The sequence below is a fragment of the Callorhinchus milii genome, unplaced genomic scaffold (assembly GCF_018977255.1).
Source record: "Callorhinchus milii isolate IMCB2004 unplaced genomic scaffold, IMCB_Cmil_1.0 Scaffold20, whole genome shotgun sequence".
Classification (NCBI taxonomy): domain Eukaryota; kingdom Metazoa; phylum Chordata; class Chondrichthyes; order Chimaeriformes; family Callorhinchidae; genus Callorhinchus; species Callorhinchus milii.
In genome coordinates, this window is record NW_024704761.1 from 8,804,966 (window position 1) to 8,825,927 (window position 20,962).

General features: G+C 40.9%; 1 protein-coding gene across 1 annotated transcript in view; it reads right to left on the minus strand.

Moving 5' to 3' along the window:
- LOC103175452 (alpha-1,6-mannosylglycoprotein 6-beta-N-acetylglucosaminyltransferase B) overlaps window positions 1-20,962 on the minus strand; it is a 231,129-nt gene that overhangs the window by 190,317 nt on the left and 19,850 nt on the right. Inside the window, exon 3 of the mRNA XM_042342522.1 lies at window positions 7,831-7,969. Coding sequence (XP_042198456.1) covers window positions 7,831-7,969 — 139 coding nt within the window. The remainder of the gene's footprint in view (window positions 1-7,830; window positions 7,970-20,962) is intronic.

The following is a 20,962-nucleotide window of genomic DNA, read 5'->3' on the forward strand; positions in this document are numbered from 1 at the left end:
GGGAAAGAGAAGAGGCAAGGCGGAGAGATAGAGGAAGAGTGTTCCAGAGTTTCGGGGCGTAGAGGCTGAAAATTACGGTTGCAAAACAAAAAATGGGAAAGCTCCAAACCAGGTAAGAGTTTCACACGATCACAGAGAAACGATGAAAGCTACATTTGGGCAAAACAACTTGTTAATATTATGAATGCATTGCTTCTGTGTGCCACGTTTTGCCCATAAAACATACAGTCAATTCACTTTACACTATATTCTGTGAAGCGCTTTGAGATGTCACGAAGACGTGATAAGGCTCTATATCAAATGCCAGGATTATTATTATTATTACTATGGTGACAAAAATCTTTAAGAAAACTGAAGCTTCTTCAGTTACCAACAATAAAGAAGACAGCTGAATTTACATTCAGTTGGACAGTATTTTTTTAAGAATTCCCAAACTGGATTTAGCAGATGGATGGAAAGGAAAACATTTCATATTGGAATGACTAATACCAAGTATCACCCATCATGTCAAAATAAATCTCATTAACTGGATGAATTTCCCGGAATTCATCAAAACCCAAACAACAAAGATTAATCTCTCCAATAATGAAAAGCTAACAAATTAACTAACAAACGATCACAAATTATTACATCAAATGTGTTGTGAAATGGCACAAATTGTTCCAGAGCCTGAATCGGGCTCTACGTTTTAAGACAACAGCTCCCCTTTGTGAACCTGTCTGTCTGTATTACTCAGCAGATGCACGATTGGAGAGAGAGCGTCTCTGGAAAAGATAACTGCTGCTAACTTGCTTACATTCTCTTGCCACTCTTCCTTCTTTGCCTCCGATGCTTTTGTACACAATTTACCTTGACTCAGATTTATATAATATTAATGATAATAATTCTTGCATTTGATATTGCGCCTTATCATTTCTTCACGACGTCTCAAAGCGCTTCACAGAATATACTGTAAAGTGAAATACTGTGAAGTGGAAGGTTTGCCCTCCAGTCTGTACAAACCGCCAGTTAAAACAAAAGTGGCAAAAACCAAAGAAGAACTCTACACCCAAAAGAAGTATCTTGGGTTAAGATACCCAAGACCCAGCAATCTCATATATTCAACTCTGAGATTGATAGGTTTCTGAAGGATAGAGGGTTTAAGGGATATGGGGATAAGGGGGCAGATGGAGTTAGGTTAGAAGATCAGCCATTATCTTATTGAATGGCGGGGCAGGCTCGAGGGGCCGAATGGCCTAGTCCTGTTCCTAATGCCTATATTCCTATATTCCATTAAACTTGCAACTTGTAGCTACAAAGACAACAACAACAACAACAAAATTACATTTATATAGCGCCTTTCACGTCAGGCGGATGTCCCAAGGCGCTGGACAGACAGAGTAACGGACCCGAGCTGGGGGTCGGGGTGGAGGAGGAGGGAAGGCAGGGGGCGAAGCAGGGAGATCAAAAGCACAGTCGAAGAGGAGGGTCTTGAGGTGGGTCTTGAAGGTAGCGAGAGGGGGGACGAGATGGAGAGACTGCGGGATGGAGTTCCAGAGGGTGGGTGCTGAGTGGTGGAAGGCTCGCCTGCCGATAGTGGGGCAAGCGAGGTGGGGGACGAGAAGCAAGCCAGAGCCCGCTGAGTGGAGGGAGCGAACAGGATGGTAGGGGTTAGGAGGTCGGAGAGGTAGGGGGAGCAAGACTGTGGAGGGCTTTGAAGGTGAGGACCAGGATCTTGAACTGTATACTCTGTGTGATGGGAAACCAGTGGAGTTGGGCGAGGATGGGGGTGATAGGGTCGCGGAGCCTGGTGCGGGAGAGGACACGGGATGCAGAGTTCGGGTTGATCTGTAGCGTGTGGAGGGAGGAGTTGGGGAGGCCGACAAGCAGTGATTATTAGGAAGTATTTTACCGAGCCTTCAGCTCCCCTCTCGACTCTCTTCCCCCTTCTCGCTCCCTCCCATCCCTCCCCTCACCCTGACCATTTCCCCCCTCCTCGCTCCCTCCCCTCCCCTCACCCTGACCATTTCCCCCCTGCTCGAATCATGACCCAACTGTGCAGCGCCTCGGGACGTCCTCCTGACGTGAAAGGCGCTTTATAAATGGAATCTTGTTGTTGTTGTTGTTGTTGCTATTTTTTCTTAAATTTAGGAAATTTGTCACTGTGTGCAAATAGATATGATGATTATTAATAATAATAATAATCGTTGCATTTGATACAGCGCCTTTCAAGTCAGAGGGCGTCCAACAAACATAAAAACAGCTGGTCTACTCGCTTTCCATCCGACCTTAACCAGAATGTGTAATGTTTGGCCAAATGACCTCCTTTCTGCGCTGAAAATGTCGCTGTTTTTATGTTTCAGAGTTGACGATTGGGTTTGTCCTGCCATATGTAAAGGAGCTTACTTTAAAATGAGGGTTTCTGACATGCATTTACAACAGGTAACAAATTAGGGTCAAAATGCTGGGGAAAACTGTTACTTCTGACTTTCCAGTGCGTTTTGCTGTTCACGTGGGCATTAAAGGTCCCATGGTACATCCCCAAAACAAAGGAGACAATTCCTCCTGGTGTCCTGACCAACAATCTGGTACATAAAAAAATTGGTCATTTGTTTCATGGCTGTTTGTACGATGGTGCTGTATTGGCTGCCAGGTTCGCCTACAAATACACAGTCACTACACTTCACAGTAACTCCTGTGAAGCTCTTCAAGGCATTTTGACGACATGATAAAGCGCCATATCAAATGCAAGGCTTTTTATCGATCTTGAAGTCCTGAATGGATCTATGTGGATTCGAACCCAGAACCTCCTAACACATAGAACAGTACTCAACTGTCTAAGATTTTATTCAGCTCAATATTGAGATTCAGAAGAGCCGTTCAAACATTTATTAGTGTTTGATTTATTCTTTACGCTTAATGAAAATAAGTGACAGCTGTGCGGATGACCGAGAAAGAAAAACACGCCAACTGTTTAGCTGCCCTTCCTGAAATCAATCCTTGAGCTTTCAGAGCAAAGATTTATTTGAACTCAACCTAAACCTGGCTCTATTGTTTTTCTTTTAAATTTTATTCAGTGTTATGAGGTGCCAGGCTTTATGATCAAAGACGTAGACAAACTGTCAGAAAGGCTTTCCAACCTTAGCTAATAATCTCCTACTCCTGCCCTCAGCAATGATCTGCGCTCTATTTTAAACTAATTGTAAGTTTTGGCAGACTGATGAGCTGTAATGCAGAAGTTGCAAGCTCTATTAGCCTATCAGGTCCGTTTGAGGGTCTCTGCGGCAAATGATGGATGGTGGCTGTTTGACTGCCACTCCGAGTGTACCTACCCCGAGAGAGAGAGCGGTCGGAGTGGGAGGAAAGTAAATGGGACATTTAATCCATACCTACAGCTCAAAGAACTGACATGCCACGGCGCTTCAAACTGACTAATTCTCTACTGCTTGAAAGAAGGATCTGTGCTGTTAATTAAATTGACTTTGAAGTTCAGAGAAATCAGCTAGTACGTTAAATGATAATCTTTACTCAATCGTAGCTAGCGTCACACTGTCCTGCTTTCCCGTCAACCACTATAAAGACTGCAGTTAGCCTTTTGAAGCCTATGTGCGTAATCAAAAGGGATGCAGTCTGCGAGATGGTACAAAGCAAGAGGTAGTGTGGAATACAGTCACAGAGCAAGCTGCTGAAATGGGCACAGTTGAAATATGCCACGCACACAATTCAGAATGACATAATCTGTGCGAATGGAAATACTTGCACCTCCAGAATGTGCGCAGCTTCAAATCCTCATGCAAACTGTATCAGCAATTCTGGGGATCTCAGCGTAACTAATGGGCTCATGCGGTATTTAATCAGACAATCTCAACGAAAGCCCAGAGGACGGAGAACTATAATGGCGTTGTCTGCAGAGAGAGGGTGGAGGGGAGGGGCAGGTCGTCACCCTTTCACAGACCCGAGGCTTGGCTTCATTACTGCAGGGAAAGCTACGGTTTGAGCTGATATCTCCAGAGGGATACATGTCCTACGACTCTGGTTGTGTCTTTTAGCTACAAAGCGGGAAAGATTCCAGTCCAATGCGCTGTCATCCCTCAAATTCCAACTCTCGATAGGTTTTGACAACGCAGCCTTCTTATCATACTCTATATATATTTATATCTGTCTGTCAGAAATCACCTAGCGTAGAAAAACCAAGACTATAAGATGATAAGATTGGAAAAAGTAAACAAGCAATTTACATAGATGTAATAATTTCCAGAGGGGTAATATTCCCTTCAAAAACAAACAATAAAATCAAGTGATAATAATTTGGTCGCTCAATCTACGATTGTTTGTGGGACACTGCTGTGCGCAATCGGCTGTCGCGTTTTGCCCACAAAATACACAGTCACTACTTTTCAGTGTATTCTGTGAAGTGATTTGAGAGATCCTGAAAACACGATAAGACGCTATATCAAATGTAAGGATTATTATTATTATTATTATGAGAGTAATCCTGTGCCATTCTGAATGTTTCCTTATCTCTCTAACAGCAAGGCTTCTAAATGCTAGTGCATTTGGAGTTAGAATTGTGCACAATCAGTCACATTCATTTCTACTGAGAAAAATGTCTCTTTCTTTTGCTGCTAAGAATCGAACTGCTGCTGTGCCTATTTATTAGGTATTTCCATTTCTATAATGTTTATGGTTGGCCGGTAATGAGGCATATTAAAGAAATTCGTAGGGATGACATTTTGAGCTTTTAAATAAGTGAGAGAATAATGCGAGCAAAATTGCTTTCTCATAAGCAATGGTGGTTTTAAAAAAATAACTTACATTATTAGTGTGAAGAGCTGTAACTATAGCAACTTGTGCTATAACTAGTGCTGAGCTTTCTGTGACGTTAGTACAGTACCACAAACAGCAGTCTTGCTGTACAACTGACCACGAAATCCAACAACAACTTGCATTTATATAGCGCCCTTCACGCCAGACGGCATCTCAGAGCTCTTGAATCCAGCGTGCACATCGCACATGTCCTCCTTATCACCATTAACAAACAACTATTTATTTTACTGAAACAAAACAGAATTGCAGAGTGCATTGTTAAAGATTGAACAAAGCGATAATAGTTCACGCACAAGGAAAATCAGTCAGGAATTGATTGAATTGTTAAAAAAGCAAGTCACCTTCCTTGCTGACTCAGCAATTACATCAAATCAGGAGAGAAAATTTGTTTTCCATCGATTATTTTCTCCTCTCCTTTCCTGAAGGCACTGACTCATTTAATTCAGGTGTGAACTTTGACGGTGAATGTCAGTGGGCTTTTTCACTCCAGGCAGTATCACGGCTGTGTCCAATTATGTTTTATGGGTTCAAAATTTTCCATGTTTGGTCGGGGGAGGAGGAGGTGATTCAACTGCACTTTACTGGATTTCATTCTGTCACTAAGGAAGTACCCAACTACACAAAAGGTTCTGCTACGCTTTACTTACTCGCTGTTTTTCGTTATTATTGTACATAGGAAGATTTTTATGCATTTATGTAGTGACTCATCAAATGATAATGTCTCAAAGTACTTTACTTGAGTAGTTTAGTGACTGTTTTTCTGGACAACTGAGGCAGCTATATTTGTACACAAACACCAATGAGATGAATGAACCATTTGTAAGCAATCTGCAGTCTAACAAAATACAAAATAAAAAATTTTGCCCACAAAATACACAGTCAACTTACTTTACAGTATATTCTGTGAAGAGCTGTGAGACGTCGCAAAGGCATGATAAAACACTATGTCAAATGCAAGGATTATTATTATTTAATAATTATTATTTCTCTTTTACTGTTGAGCAGGCAGTGTGAGGGAGCGATGTCGAGTCTGCCATACGATGGCACGACTCCCCCAGTTCTGCACTGTCAGCCGAGTCAGCTTAGAGTGTGAGCTCAAGCCTTGACAAGGGGCTTGAACCTACAGGCCCAGAGGCAAGAATGCTACCATTTGAGACAAGCTGACAACTGAAACGACACGGACTGAGTTAGGAAACCGCTAACTGCATTGAATCAGTCCAAAGTGAAACAAATGTCTGAACAGTGATTGGCACTAATTGTGCAATCTTATTCAGCAAGGCCACTAATGGCTAGCAAATGGAAATGTTACGCTGCTGTTTATAGTCTTGTTCTGAGACGAGAGTCAAAGTGGATGCTCCAGGCTCCGAATAACATTTAATATGCAGAGCACTTCAACACTAATAATTCAGTTGCAACTGCAAACTCACTTCCAGATCTCATCACCACTAGAGATTCGATGTTTTCCACCGACTGAGAAATACCAATTACTGCTTCGGAGAGATTGCTAAGATGCTTTCTTTTACCTGGTGATGGCATAATACTTGTTCACTGGCGAACAAAGACTGGCAAATGAAGAAACCTGAGATAATAATAATAATAATTCTTGCATTTGATGTTGTTGAGACGTCTCTAAGCGCATTACAGAAAATATTGTGGAGTGAATTTTTTAAATAAAGATATTTCTTTGAAACGGTTGTACTTGTGATCTGTGTGCATACGACCATCCCACATTCAAATAAAAAAAACACGGATTACTAATATTTTCAAGTCATTTACCCAGCGATAAGCTTCCTGCTCCATGTTAAACAATTACTGTAAGGGATATTGCTTTGTTTTTTATCCATACGATATGTTTTAAGACTGTTGTTCGATTACACTTTCACAAACACGCAAACCTCCTGCCTATTTTTACAATGGCAAATCTGCTCATGCAATACAACACAAAATTACATCTGTGTAGCACCTTTCACATCGGGAGGACGTCCCAAAGCACTGGGCAATCAGAGATTTGGACCAAGCTGAGGTAGTTGGATCAGGAGGGAGAGTAGGAAGGAGGTAATAGTGCCTGAACAGAGAAGCCACCACTGTCGGTAATAAGTTTCGTTGCCCAAACAGTATTTTTGGGATGACATATCAGTAGTCTCAAGGTGTTCACAGCAAGCATCACTGTTAAAACCTGAAACAGCAACCTCATGATCAATCTCCTCGCTCTGGTGTACGGTAGCTTGTGCCTATGGGATTGGAAATATGTTTGCGCACAGTTCAAAGTCAAATAGATTTCCAGAATCTGAAAGGAGAAGGCAGTACAGTACAGTAGAAGCTGGCTGGTAAATCAAACATGTAATGAGGAACAAAATACGGTGTGATCTTACTGATCATTTCCTCCAGCTATAAAAATACAACACACAAAGGTAACATTCTGGCATTTCATTATGTGCTATTTAGCACAAGAAACGAATTGCGAAACGTACCAACTTTATCCCTCAGTGTTGCAATGACTATGGCTAAAGTAGGAAAAATTAGGCAGTGTGTCCGAATGCGATGGCTACCCAATGATCCTTGTTGGAAAGTGTGTTTGGATGGATTGTAGGGTGATGAGTTTGGGCTGTGATCCTCCCTCAAGTCAACCTGACATTCATAGGGGATTGGGGGAGAAGAATAGTTCGGACAGACAGATCCCACATGTGCCTGAGGCCGATCCACAGGAACTCCGCTCAGAAGCCATTCAGTTTCTTCTTCTGTGACACTGCATTACTGCTAAAAAAAAAAGGTTCCCATCAGGAGACTGATATCTGAGTGGAATTCTCACAGGGCAGCCTCAGAAACATCTGGTTACCTGCAGAATTTTCTATCTACAAATCAATCTGCAAATTCTCCCCCAAGAATTTGATATGAATAGTAATCTGATTTCCAGATACGAAGAGCACTGTTTAGTGAACATCCCGCTGCTTGTCAGCAGTCTCCTCATGGTATTCTGAGCCACAGTATTTAAAATAGTTCCTATTCTGACGGGTCCTTTCTTACCGGTTTATGGCAGAGCTGAGCTCATCCAGCTTTCTGAAGTCGCTCACATTCTCCAGTTTAGCCAGCGGCTCCATCCTCTTCACGATCACCTCTAGCATATCTGTCATCTTCCGCACAACACGGGATTCTAAGGCAATTCCTGCAACAGAAGGAGAATCGATCACATTGTTGCTGGATGATAAGATTGTGCGCAGACAGTAGAGGATCCATTCTGTTAACCCAATGTCTGGTCTGCATGTTCTGGACGCAAGGACAACTGCAACTCATAACACTAGTTGAAAAGAGAAGGGCGTCTCTCCTGTTATCGTCGCCAGTATCAGTCAAAATCGAAAATCTTGTGAAAATCGATTGCCCATGTTCACCTACAAATGCACAGTCACTACATTTTACAGTCATCATGTGGAGTCCTGTATCTAACTGGAGTGGTTAGAGCACTCACCTCGCAAGGGAGAGGAACTGGGTTTGATTCCCAGGCAGAGCGAAGAGTTGGGCAAGTTTCCTCACTCCACACGCCTCTGTTTACCGAGCAGTAATTTGGTCACTCAATCCACAACTGTTTGTGGGGCACTGCTGTGTGCAATTGGCTGCCGAGTTTCGCCCACATTACACAGTCAATTCACTTTACAGTATATTCTGTGAAGCGCTTTGAGACATCTCAAAAACATGATAAGGTGCTGTAACAAATGCAAGGATGATTATTATTATAATATTATTATAAGCGCTTTGAGATATCTTTATGTAATTAGGAGCTACATCGAATCCAAGAATTATTATTAGTAGTAGTAGTATCTGACAGGGAAAGTTATGCCATTGTTTATTTGCTGCATAGTAATCATCTGAGTTTATTGGTATTTATTTCAGTTGCACAGTCAGGTATCAACATGTAAGATGTATCTAATGAACAGCACGCTGTAAGTTTTTCAGATTATGTTCAATAAATATCAGAACCAAATCAAACTGCTCTGTAGAAAAATCTGCTGAATCTCTCAACACTGCGTATAATTGGTTTAGCACGTAACACTGTCTCTCAAAGCCTCTGTCAGTTTATTGATCAGAACTATCTGCTTCTTCTGGCTGAACTGAGATGGAATTAAAATGCACTTTATTTCTTTTTATTGACACCCACATTTTGCATCATATATCTCTCAGTCTCTACTGTATGTATTTTTTCACACCTGGGAGTAGGTAAATGGCCTGTGATCAGGCACTGACTTGTTCTTCATGAACTGTAGCAGTTACATTGGAGCAAAATGAGGTAGGTCATTAAACAACCGAGGCATAGAGAGGTGCCACATTCGATCTCCTGTCTGTGCTGAGGTATATAACCAGGAGTTTGGAGATGGGGAGCTGAAATTCAGCTCAGTGCTTAATTGGGGTAGGAAAATCAACCAGATTTCTCATACAGTGACCCCAGCTGGAAGTGTCCATGTGAAAATAAGATGATAATAATAATAATCCTTGCACTTGTCTTCAAGATGTCTCAAAGCATTTGGATGCAAATTGCAATAAGGTTGGTGCAAATGCAATAAGTCCGCAGCCTGTCAACCAGTGCCGTCAAGCCTCGCACATGAAGAATGGCCCCTTTGGGCAATTTACCGAAGAGCCTTAGAAACATTGCCCCAAGAGAAGGAGATAGGAGTGAAGCACCTTCAATGGGAAAGATGAAAATAGTCGAGGAAGAAAAGAAGAAAAATGACTGTATTAAGGAAACATCTTGCTCACCATAGGGGTGATCCCATTCATAGGCTTCTACTGCATGAACATTGAAGACGCTCAACTTCTAGTGGCACGAGATCAAGCTGATTTATCTCACGTCAAAACAACAAAGTTGCAAAGAATTCATCTGATTAGCATTGCTGACTGCGCTGCCTACACAAATCATACAAACTCAAGAGATTGAAACTAATCTTTTGTGCCATCATCATAACAACATTCATATTCATTACACAAAATGCATACACATATGTATTATAATAATATTATATGCACACACATGCATGGATTATAATTGGCATAGACATATATGCATTCCAATAAATTTAAACACATACAAACATATTCAAATAAATCCACACACATAAACTATAATAAACACAAACACACACATAATAAACACAAACACACACAGAGAGACACAAACACACACACACATACACACACACAATAAACACACAAGCACATACCATAATAAAAGGCACACATACACTATAATAAACAGATGTGCATTAGAAAACTGCTTTTTTTTCGCAAATGAACATCAGTAAAGCAGACTGCTGTCTGCCCACATCACATTACAGATGCCTGTTTGCTTCAGTGGTTTCACTATCAGCAAATATTTTCCACTGTGATTATTTAGTTGAAAAATATAACCCCAAACAAAATCTTCATTTCTAAGAAGTGACCAGTAGTTTAAGCATCCTTCAGTCTGCAAAAATGACCTTGAACGCACAATATAATCTTTTAGCTTTAGGCATTATAACACTCACTGTCAATCATGGTTTGTAAACTTTGTGCTGTTGTTTATCACAAGCCATGAACAAAGTCAATACTTGTAATATGTCATTTATCAACAAATGACCAAACTGCCATAATTCGTCATGTGCTGACTTTGGAATTGGTGCAAAGGCTTAATGCATGAGTGGTTCAGCTGCTGTAATTGCTGTCCTACCATGATTTGTGAAGTATATTTACTCATTGACTTGCAGGGGATTTGCAATTCAGTGTTATTATGGCACTTACTAAACAAATCACTTTATCTCATGGAACAGAAATTGCATTACTTTATAATCAAAATGGATTAACCACATTGCTGTGTTTAAAGTCTGTGCTTCCTACAAACCACATTAACAACATTCAGCCTGAAGTATAGGCTGAATCACCTTGGTTACGTATAAAATGCAGCGAACGATGTTGATATCTCTCATTTAGTGAGGCTGTGTGAAACCTCTGATAGTCCAATTAAATTACGGGAGTTGTGTTGCTACAGAGCAAAAATCACATAGAAACTGTAGCCCTACAGAGAATCACATAGAATGTTACAACACAGTAACAGGCCATTCAGCCCAATAGTCCATACCAGTGATTATACTCCACTCGAGCCTCCACCTCTCCTATACTCCTCTATTCCATTCCTTTCTCCCTCATGTGGAATCCACTTTAACCGGACGCTGGTTAACCCCGGACGCCAGATAAATCGGATGAAACTCCCACCCCAGATTCATTTTGTATTCTTATCTGTTTTAAATATACCTGTTAATTCAGACGAAAATCCAGTAAGCAAATCCACGCAAAATGCCGCGCTGGTCGCTTGTGGAGTCCTGTAGCTCAGTGGTTAGAGCACTCGCTTTGCAAGCGAGATACCTGAGTTCAATTCCAGGCAGAGGGCGAAACCTTGGGCAAGTTTCCTTACTCCACACAGAGCCTAATAATAATCCCTCCAAAAAAAAAACAATAATAAATTGGTCATTTTCAATCTACGACTGTTTGTGGGACATTGCTGTGCGCAATTGGCTGCCGCGTTCGCCCACAAATATACAGTCAATTCACTTTACAGTGTGTTCTGTGAAGCGCTTTGGGACGTCCTCCCGACGTGAAAAGCGCTATATCAAATGCAAGGATTATTATTATTATTATTATTACTGAATGTACTCTCTCGGGAGGGCTCACAATGTGATTGACAGCGAACTCCAGTCATTCACAAGTGGCTCAGGGTGGGGGGAGGCAGTGACTGCATCCGGTGGGCAAGGAGGGGACCAATTAGCGGTGGCTCCAAGGTGATTGACACCCTTCCCATCCGCTGTTAATTGGTCCAATGGGAATGGGAATTGGAGGGAAGAGGCGCTCAGCAGAGGAGACAGCGGGAAGAGAGGACAAAAGGTAAGAACGTTGATTACCGGATGCCGGATAAATCGGATGATACTTCCTGCCCCAATAAGTCGGCTAAAGCAGATTCCACTCTATTCAATTTCCTCTTAAATGCATTGATGTGTTTTGTCTCAAGCACAGCTCCTGTCAGTGAGTTTCACTTTGGCCTGGCTGCCAAGGTGGGCGCATTGAAAACGCAACTAAGCAAGGGCTCTTTAAGAAGAACCTTTAAGAAGAAGACGTTGGGCAATTGCCCAGCTCCCATGATCACCAGAGAATGGAAAAAACATTATAGGCTGAAAAGTCAGTGAGTTGCTGAATACAAAGGAAAGGGTTCCTGACTTTGAATCAGCTGCTAAATCATGAGGGAGTCTAATAAGGCTCTCTTTCCAGAAACAATCTGACCTCTCTTCATGATTTGTATGCCATATTGAATGTATTGGGACAGAAATCTTACGAGCAGGAAAGGTGCAAGTCCACATGGGGTAGGTGGAGGGGGTTGAATATAACCTTATAATTGCTGATCTGCCTCTGTGCCTGAAACTGACATAAGACTAGGTATGCATTTTAGAATTCACAATGCTAAAAGCAAGGGAAAATGGAGCAGAAATAGTTTTCGAATGGCAAGGACCATTGTAATTCAACACAACAAAAGCAGGTATTTTTAATGCTGTCACTGCAGTAAATGACGTAACGGTCTGACTGTCCAAATAGATTGTGCCTCAAAACTGCCACAAAGATGAGAAATTCACTTTCAGAGTTATTTTCCTTTGCAGAAAAAAAATCGGATTGGAAAAGCCAGAAATCTTTTTTTGCATGTGATCCTTTAAACAAATGGTTCCATGAAAGTAAACTGTCATTTAGGGCTCTCCAATGAGATACCTCGCAGGAATAAAATGCCGCAAAGTTTCAGCGGCCGAGACAGAAAGATTTATGTGGTCTATTAGTATAATTTGCTGTCAGCTGGTTTCCTGCCTGACACAAGGAGAATGTAATGTGTGTCAACGCATATTTAATTTTTTTAATAAAGTTATTTATCCCAGCCTAGTAAGGCATATTAGTGAGGGTTTAAACAAAGCCACTGTAGATAAATGATGACATTATCCGGTAATTTCAGGCCATTGTAAATGAATTCCATTAAGTCCTCTTGATGTGCTTTCATATCCGACTGATGCTTTCATGTATGGCGGGTATCATATCTTTCCCTGTGTTAGCAGACACCATTACATCAGTGAAACTCACTGTCCTGCATAAGTGTGTTAGAGCTGGCAACATCTTAGTTGTTGCAACAGCAAATATGAAACCTGGAAGTTAACTCATTGTCTCAAATAAGGAAGATGCAATAGAATGGGCAGCTCCAAGGCTTGTAAATATACCGTGCACAGTTTATAATAATAATCCTTGCATTTGGTAGGGCTCAAAAGGCGGGTTTGCCTAACAATCAATGTTATTCTATTTTTCTTTTTATTATTTTATTTGATGCGTGACTTCTCAGCAATATACACCAGCTGAAAACGTAGCCCTTGGAACCTGCCGTAGAGGACAGAAACTGTGAAAATTCGTCATAACGATCAGTTGTGTTCTGTAATCACCTTGGAGTCATTCTCCGCAGTCCATATGGAAAGAGATGATGGGAATTTAATTATGGGATCTATTAAACAGATTCCTTAATGAGGAATCCAAATCACACCAATGGAGGCTCCTTCTGGATAGTATGTCACGCCAACCCAGGAGAACTCCAAGCTAAAGTAGTCTACCTGCAGAGCAGAGCTCCAGCAGGATGATGAGAAGTCCATTGGAATTCCTTGTTAAGAAATGCTGCAAATAATTTATAAACTGAGGTAAGATTTTGGGATACAATAGCAAATGGAAGGATTATTATTCAATATGAAATAGGAGTCAAATTTGGCTCTGATGTTAGGATGAGTTTAGTCAGTATGGTTTCCAGATGCCTACTTGATTTTTCTGAAGACTGCATTTTGTTTTCCCCGTATTCCCAAAACAATTTGCTTTTACTTCTTTTCCCATGTGCACACAAGAAAAATAGGGGGAAATAATGATAGAGCTGAGATATTTTGTGTACCACACAGTTAAACTAACTGACTGAATATTGGCAGTTTGGTAGTGACCAAAGCAATTGTATGTAAGATTTTTTTCTCATTCATTGCTTATTCAAATTTATTTTGTGGCTGTTAGTGGGACATTGCTGAGGGCACATTAGCTGCCAAGTTAGGCTACAAATACAGTTACCACACTTTACAGTAAAATCCTGCCAATGTTTTGATGGCGAGATATCAAATGCAATAATAATTATAATCCTTGCATTTGATATATTGATATATTGATATATATAAAGTAGTGTCCCACAAACAGTCATGAATTAAGTGACAACATTTTCTTTTCAAGGAATTATTACCCCCGGAAAAGCGATCTGCCAATCGACTAATAACTGGGTTCCTACTTACTGCTAGATAAATAGGGGCGTGTGGAGTAAGGAAACTTACCCAACATTTCGCTCTGCTGGGAATCGAACCCAGGTGCTCTGACCATTAAGCTACAAGATTCCAAGGATTCAACAGCAACAACAACTAATAATGCATGGATTTACTATTATTAATAATAATAATCAGTCAACAGTTACACACACACACTCTTTCCTGTAGATTTTACCAATTTTCAGGTGCCTTCATAAGGTCACATTTTCCTGTGAAAGACTCCCAATTTAAATACAAAATATATTACACGGTTCTTCACCGTTGTGTTGGAAGATAGCTGTGAATTATCTTGAGGTTATGAATCAAGAAACATATTTTTAATTATGTTGAGTCACTGCTGTAAATCTTCTACCTTGGGGCTTTCTGCGCTATTCTGTTTTTTTACTTCTAATTAGGAGGCTTCTGTTCCTGTAATGTTATTATAAGACTGCAGCTACCTGGCATTCGTTTTCTCTCATTACAGGAATCACGCCAAGTTTATTTATGTTCCGTTTGCGCTTCTGGAAGTGAGTAGAAATAGTAGGGTGATTAAGAGCAGGAAAGAACATTTATATTTCCCCTTCTGGAGTCAGATTTGGCAGAGACTGAGAAAAGCTCTACTCATGTTTCACTCAAACATACGTCTGCTAATCAGCACCAAGCTGATGGTTGGTGTCATGCTATAATGCAGCAGGGATCATTAAAGATCAGCTCTTTAACATTATTAAAAATGGCCCCTTAAAAGTTCTTCAGGAGACACTGCATTGGATCAACCTCTAAGTAGACATTTTTGAACAGTGACCTCTTATTCTCTTAGGAAGGGAGACGAAAGAACTTTGGGGCACAATTTGTGGTATTCCTTAATGTGTTTTTTGTCGTCATTTCCACAAAGAACGCTTCAAGGAAAACTTGTTACTGTTCCTTAATTAGCAACTCACTAATGCCTCACTTTGCTGGACTGGGGAGATAGTTTCCCTTAGTTTCCTGAGTATTTGGGCTTTACATAGTCAGTTTCCTTGTGTAGCCGCTATAATTATTATAATAATGCATCTGCAGACCACTGGACTGCAGTTAGAACTTATAAATCCTCTTCGAATTTATTTTCCTATTTTCTAGCGAAGAAAACGTCTGTCACACCCAAGTCGAGATTGTGCCAGAAAAGAGTATTGGAAGGTAAGAGCATGACTTAAATTGTTCTGAGTGAATGATTCATCTGACCTACAAACGTTTCTTCTCACATCTATCCCATAACAAAGAAATGGACTGGATTTTAGCAAAAGTAACTGACAGTTTTACCTCTAACAATCGGGTTCTTATTTACTGCTAGGTAAATAAAGTTATGTGGAGCAAGAAAACTTGCCCAATGTTTCGCCCTGCCAGGAATCGAACCCAGATCTATCGCTTGAGAGGCGAGAGCACTAACCACTGAGCTACAGGACTCCACTTTTAATCTAATTCTTTCTCTTTGTCCATCACAGCTGTCCCAGCCTCCCTCAATGCTATTATAGTCTTTCCATTTCCGAAACGTTCCTCTCTCGTCAGGCCCGAGTTGCCAATACCTTGACCTCCACTCGGCCTCTTAACCCATCTTGTCTCTCTGCTGCTCCTTTCAAATTTTGGAGGTGGACTGAGCCTTGAGACTTGGCCTTTTCAACAAATAAAAAGATGATAAAAGATTAATGTGAATAGTTAAAGTGTGGAAAGTCTGCCAGTCCCATTCTGAATTGTGAGGCAGATTTCAAAGTGAAGTGGTCAATATGCTTGGAAATGCAGATCAATGGACCAGATACATATTAATATTCGCACAATGGTGAAATGTCTGTTTATGTGAAAGGAAGGACCGTAGGTTTTAGGGCAATTTGTATCATCATGTCAAGTTGTTGGCAAACAGAGGAGATTCCCCAAAAACCTTTTAATGAACCTTTTAATGTCCCTTTAAAAACCGAGTAAAAGAAATGTGAACTCTGTTTGAAGCAGTTACAGTATCCTTATTTCACAAGCTCAGTCATGGAGAAAAATATAATTTACTAATAGTTTTTCACTTTTTTCCAAATGCCACAGGGAGTTTCAGTCTAGTGAACAAACAAAGCAAAGCAGTATGGGCTTCTATATGGATGCACATTTATTCAATTTAATTGAGACATCGAGCCTGTGTTTGCTCTGAGATATGATATGATGGCCCAAATATCATCCTTCTGCACTTCTGTAGATTTCTATGCTTCCAACTTTTCTTTGATTTTTTCCCCCTTGATTTGTTGGATCATCAGTTCATTCTTACCTGGTTTGGAGGAAACATAGTAACAGGAGGAGGCCATTCAGCCCATTGAGCCTGTTTCGCCATTCTATAATATCATGGCTGATCTGTACCACAAGTCCAATTACCCGCCCTTGCCCCATATCCCTTAATACCCTGACCTAACAAATATTTATCCTACTCAGTCTTGAAGGTGGGGGAGGGTCTCATCTCCAGGACATCCAGATCTATTCAATTGATTTGAAATGATGAAATGAACATTAGTCACAAACAATGTAATAGACAAAGAAGGACACAATCAAATGTTTATTATTATGCAGCCGTAACCTTAAAATGACTTTAGCCTTTGTGACCAGGCGAGGCAGTCTTACACTGGCTTCCCAGGGAACTCTGCCAAACACAAGGTCTGCATTCTCAGATTAACCCAACGCTTGTTTGCATTTGTTTTGCGAGTGCAGAAATCCCCTGCACAAAATGTTAGCAGTGTTTGCAAACCTGGGATAGGGAAGGAATATTTGTTTTTCATTTTTCTGTTCCAAAATCGGCAAGAGCTGAAGAACTCCCTGTGGGTGTTTTCACAGCTTCTTGCTTTCCTCAAGCCACGTAAACCAACATGAGCCACTGCAAGGTTTCACCTCCGTCATTCCTCTTCCTGTCCTCAATCTACACAAAAAACAGCTGAGACTTTGGTCCAAATCCCTCCTGAAAGTGACTTGTTACAGAAACTACATTACTGAAAATACAGAATGATGGGAGGCACAATAATGATAAATAATAATCCTGGCATTTGATATAGCGCTTTTCACATCTTCTAGACGTCTCAAAGCGCTTCACAGAATATACTGTAAAGTGAATTGACGGTATATCTGTGGGCGAAACACGGCAGCCAATTGCGCACAGCTGTGAGTATCGTGGTTCAACATGCATTCATTCAATCTGTCTAACATACCAGAGCTGCTGACATTCAACAACAACAACAAAATGACATTTATAGAGCGCCTTTCACGTCAGGAGGACTTCCCAAAGCACTGAACAGTCAGGTGTCGGGGCCCGAGTATGGAGGAGGGGTGGTGTAGGGGTGAGGGAAGGCAGAGAGGTGGGAGGGAGACCGAAGGCACTTGATTCTTGATCTTAACAAGAGAATTTTGAAGTAACATATTGTGCTGTTTAAGTCATGGGCTTAAAAAAGAGGGGAGAAAACAACAATATTTACGTAGCCTTTTAAACCATCCAGAATTTGGCAAATTGTTGAATTCAGTCTCGTCCTTGAAGCCATTCTTTTTGTAGTTCTTAAAAGAAAGTTAAGACTGTATTTAAAAGTTTGCCAAATTCTGGACACTCTGATATACTACGTATAAAGAGTAAATCTAGACCCAGGTGTAATTTCCCCCCTATTTTACCTTCCTCCTTGTCAAACAGACTATTTATCTCAGAAATGACAGAAATGAGATATTTCCACGAATATAAGTCAAACAGTGCTCCTGAATGTTAATTGTCTTGAATTTGGGCTTGATTATGTTACTTCCAATGAGCCGGCACAGGCATGATGGGCCGAATGGCCTCCTTCTGTGCTGCAATATTCTCTGATTCTATGATATGAGTCTTCTTCATTCTTTTCCCCACTAGGATTCTCACTGTAAGATGCAATCTCACTCTCTGAGCACTAAATCATTATTGTGCAATTACTGCAGCAGTATCTGGAAGAGAGTTTAGTCAGCGACTCCGAATGAATGACACAAAAGTGCCTACAAAAATCACATAGTGAAGAAATATCCATCTGAGATTCATTAAACTGATCTTGGCTTGACAGTCAAGTAGCTCTCTTTCCGCCTTGGTAACATCAGAAATATTTTCTAACACAGCCTTGGATAAGATGGCTCCCAGGAGCTTTGTGCCTTCACAGTTTTGATCTTGAACTGTTGAAGCATCAATAGTTCAACCTGTCGATCTGTACTAAAAGCACTCGTACTAAAAATCCCTTCCAATTTTCTTTCTCACTGGCAAAGGCACTGAAGCAGTTTCATAGGCACTTCCCCCCAAGCGGCCATTCCTCAGTGAGTCTGGACAATGAGCATTCGCAAGCGATTGAGCCATAGGGACGACAAGACCAGCTCCAATCCTTCCCTCACCTAATGTCCACACTGGTGCAGTACCGGGGCTTGCTGGATGGCAATCAGGAATGGGAAAGCTGACTAATAATTAATATTCCCACCCCCACCGACTTCTGGATTGTCAGTTCGCTTCCTGCATGTGTGCGTACAAACTGCGTGCAACATGTAAGAAGTTGTGTCAGTGGCTCCTTGATGACCTAGAAGTTAGCCACCGAAAGCCGGGTGTGCTGTGCTTCTTTATAGCATGGGTCCACAGTAGATAATAATAATAATAATCATCCTTGCATTTGATATAGTGCTTTATCATGTCTTCGAGACGTCTCAAAGCGCTTCGTAGAATATATTGTAATGGGAATTGGCTGTGTATTTTGTGGGCAAAACGCAGCAGCCAATTGTGCACAGCAGCGTCCCATAAACAGTCGTGGATTGATCAGGGTTATAAATGAAGCAGCTCTTTCAAAGAGCCAGCACAAGCACGATGAGCCAATTGTATGACACTGTAAAACAGCTCCATTGCCCGCCTTCTTGAAAAGCAAGGGAAACATTTTTCCCTTTGTTTAGTCTGGCAATACAGTTTAAAAACCCTGTCAATGGTACATAATACCTGAAAAATATCTGTTGTAAAAGATACGATCCTTCTATGTGAATTTATTAGCTGCCCAAATCTTGTTCTCGTAGCAATTGAAGATAGACAAGGCGATCTGCAGATAATGTTGAATGGCGTTGCTCATCTTTCTGTGTCAGTAAATATTTTACTCTGACATGGTGTAGGAGAAAACAAATGCATCTGAAAAGTACCTTCTTAATATATGTGCATATGTTGGCACTTTCTGTCTGGTGTGGAGGTGGTGAAGGGAAAACAGAGAGATGTGTCGAAGAAAAACATCAATTAAAGATAAGATGTAAATTTTCTGCTTTTGTCAAACGTGATTTCTGCCATTTTATCTATCTTCTGCCTGCAGTTATTTTTTCCAATCCTTATCCTGATCGAGCTGCCACTAACTAAGCGATACTGGCTCTGACAGGCCTGCAAAATCGATTATTTTTTTAAGGTTCTAGCATTTCTCTCCTTCGCTCCATTTTAAACATTCCTTCCAAAAAAATATAAATAATACATTTGTCGCTCCATCCACGACTGTTTGTGGGACGCTGCTGAGCGCAATTGGCTGCTGCGTTTCGGCTGCAAAATACAGTCAATTCACTTTACAGGGTATTCCGTGAAGCGCTTTGAGACGTCTCGTAGATGTGATAAGGCGCTACATCAATGCAGGGATTATTATTATTACTCAGTTTGCAAACCGCATAGCCGTTAATCTTCACTCCCCCTCCTTTTTTTGAAATAATGTCCAGTTTATGGCAACCTAGTGTCGTGCAAGAGTGGCACTTTTAATGCCTAACCTTTTCAATTACAATAAAAACGTGCAACATTTCAAAGCCCGCTGCAGACTTCCTCAACCCAAAAGGCTTCTCAATGAAATCATAAACCAGACTTTGTTATCTAATGCCTCAGTTCACATTTACTGCCACTCCACATCTCGTTTGAAGGTGGCCCCGTTTTCACAGCAGCGTCACAGATATGTGTGTCTGTAGATTTTAATTGACTTTCACGCAAAATAGAATCAGAGGAAACCTTGATCTGTGAAAGGGGTTTGCGTGCACATCATGATGGCATGAAATGCTCAAATGGTTCCAGATCGCGAAGTTCTCCATAATGTAGCTTCAAATAAGCAATTCATACTCGCACACTTTTAAATCGCATTCTCCCATTTTTGAGAGCTGACCTGACAAATTGTCACCGTCTTCACAGGCGATGTAACTATATAATAATAATAATCCTTGCATTTGATATAGCGCCTTATCACGTCTTCGATACGTCTCAAAGCGCTTCACAGAATATGCTGTAAAGTGAATTAACTTTATATTTCGTGGGCAAAAAAGTATGCGATCTCGTACACAGAAATTCCCACCAATGTGTAGAGTGCTATTCTGATCCGTTACTACGACGACTGTCTCCATAGATAGGATAACCTTTCACTGTCACTAACCTCTTGACTCTGATTTTTAATTATTACCAATCAAAGTATTGTAAATATTCATGTTGGCAGTATGTACCAAGATGAATTCAAATGCCTTAATTTGTATTTGTTGTTAATGCTGCCACAACAAGGCTGGATGAAAACCTGGCTTTGGTTTGCTCCTGTGTACAATTCAGCAACACTGACTTGACAATGATGCAGTCCAACAGACCCCTATAATACAATAAGATGACACAGTGCTCCTATTTCTCTTTTGTCTATTCATGTGCCTTTTAATGAGTTTGAACCTTTAAACCTTTCATCCAGGTTCATCCAGGCCAAGTTTGCTTTGCTCCGGCTCATCGCCACTGCCACACCTCCAACATAGTTGAAATTAATCCACATCCTTGCCAC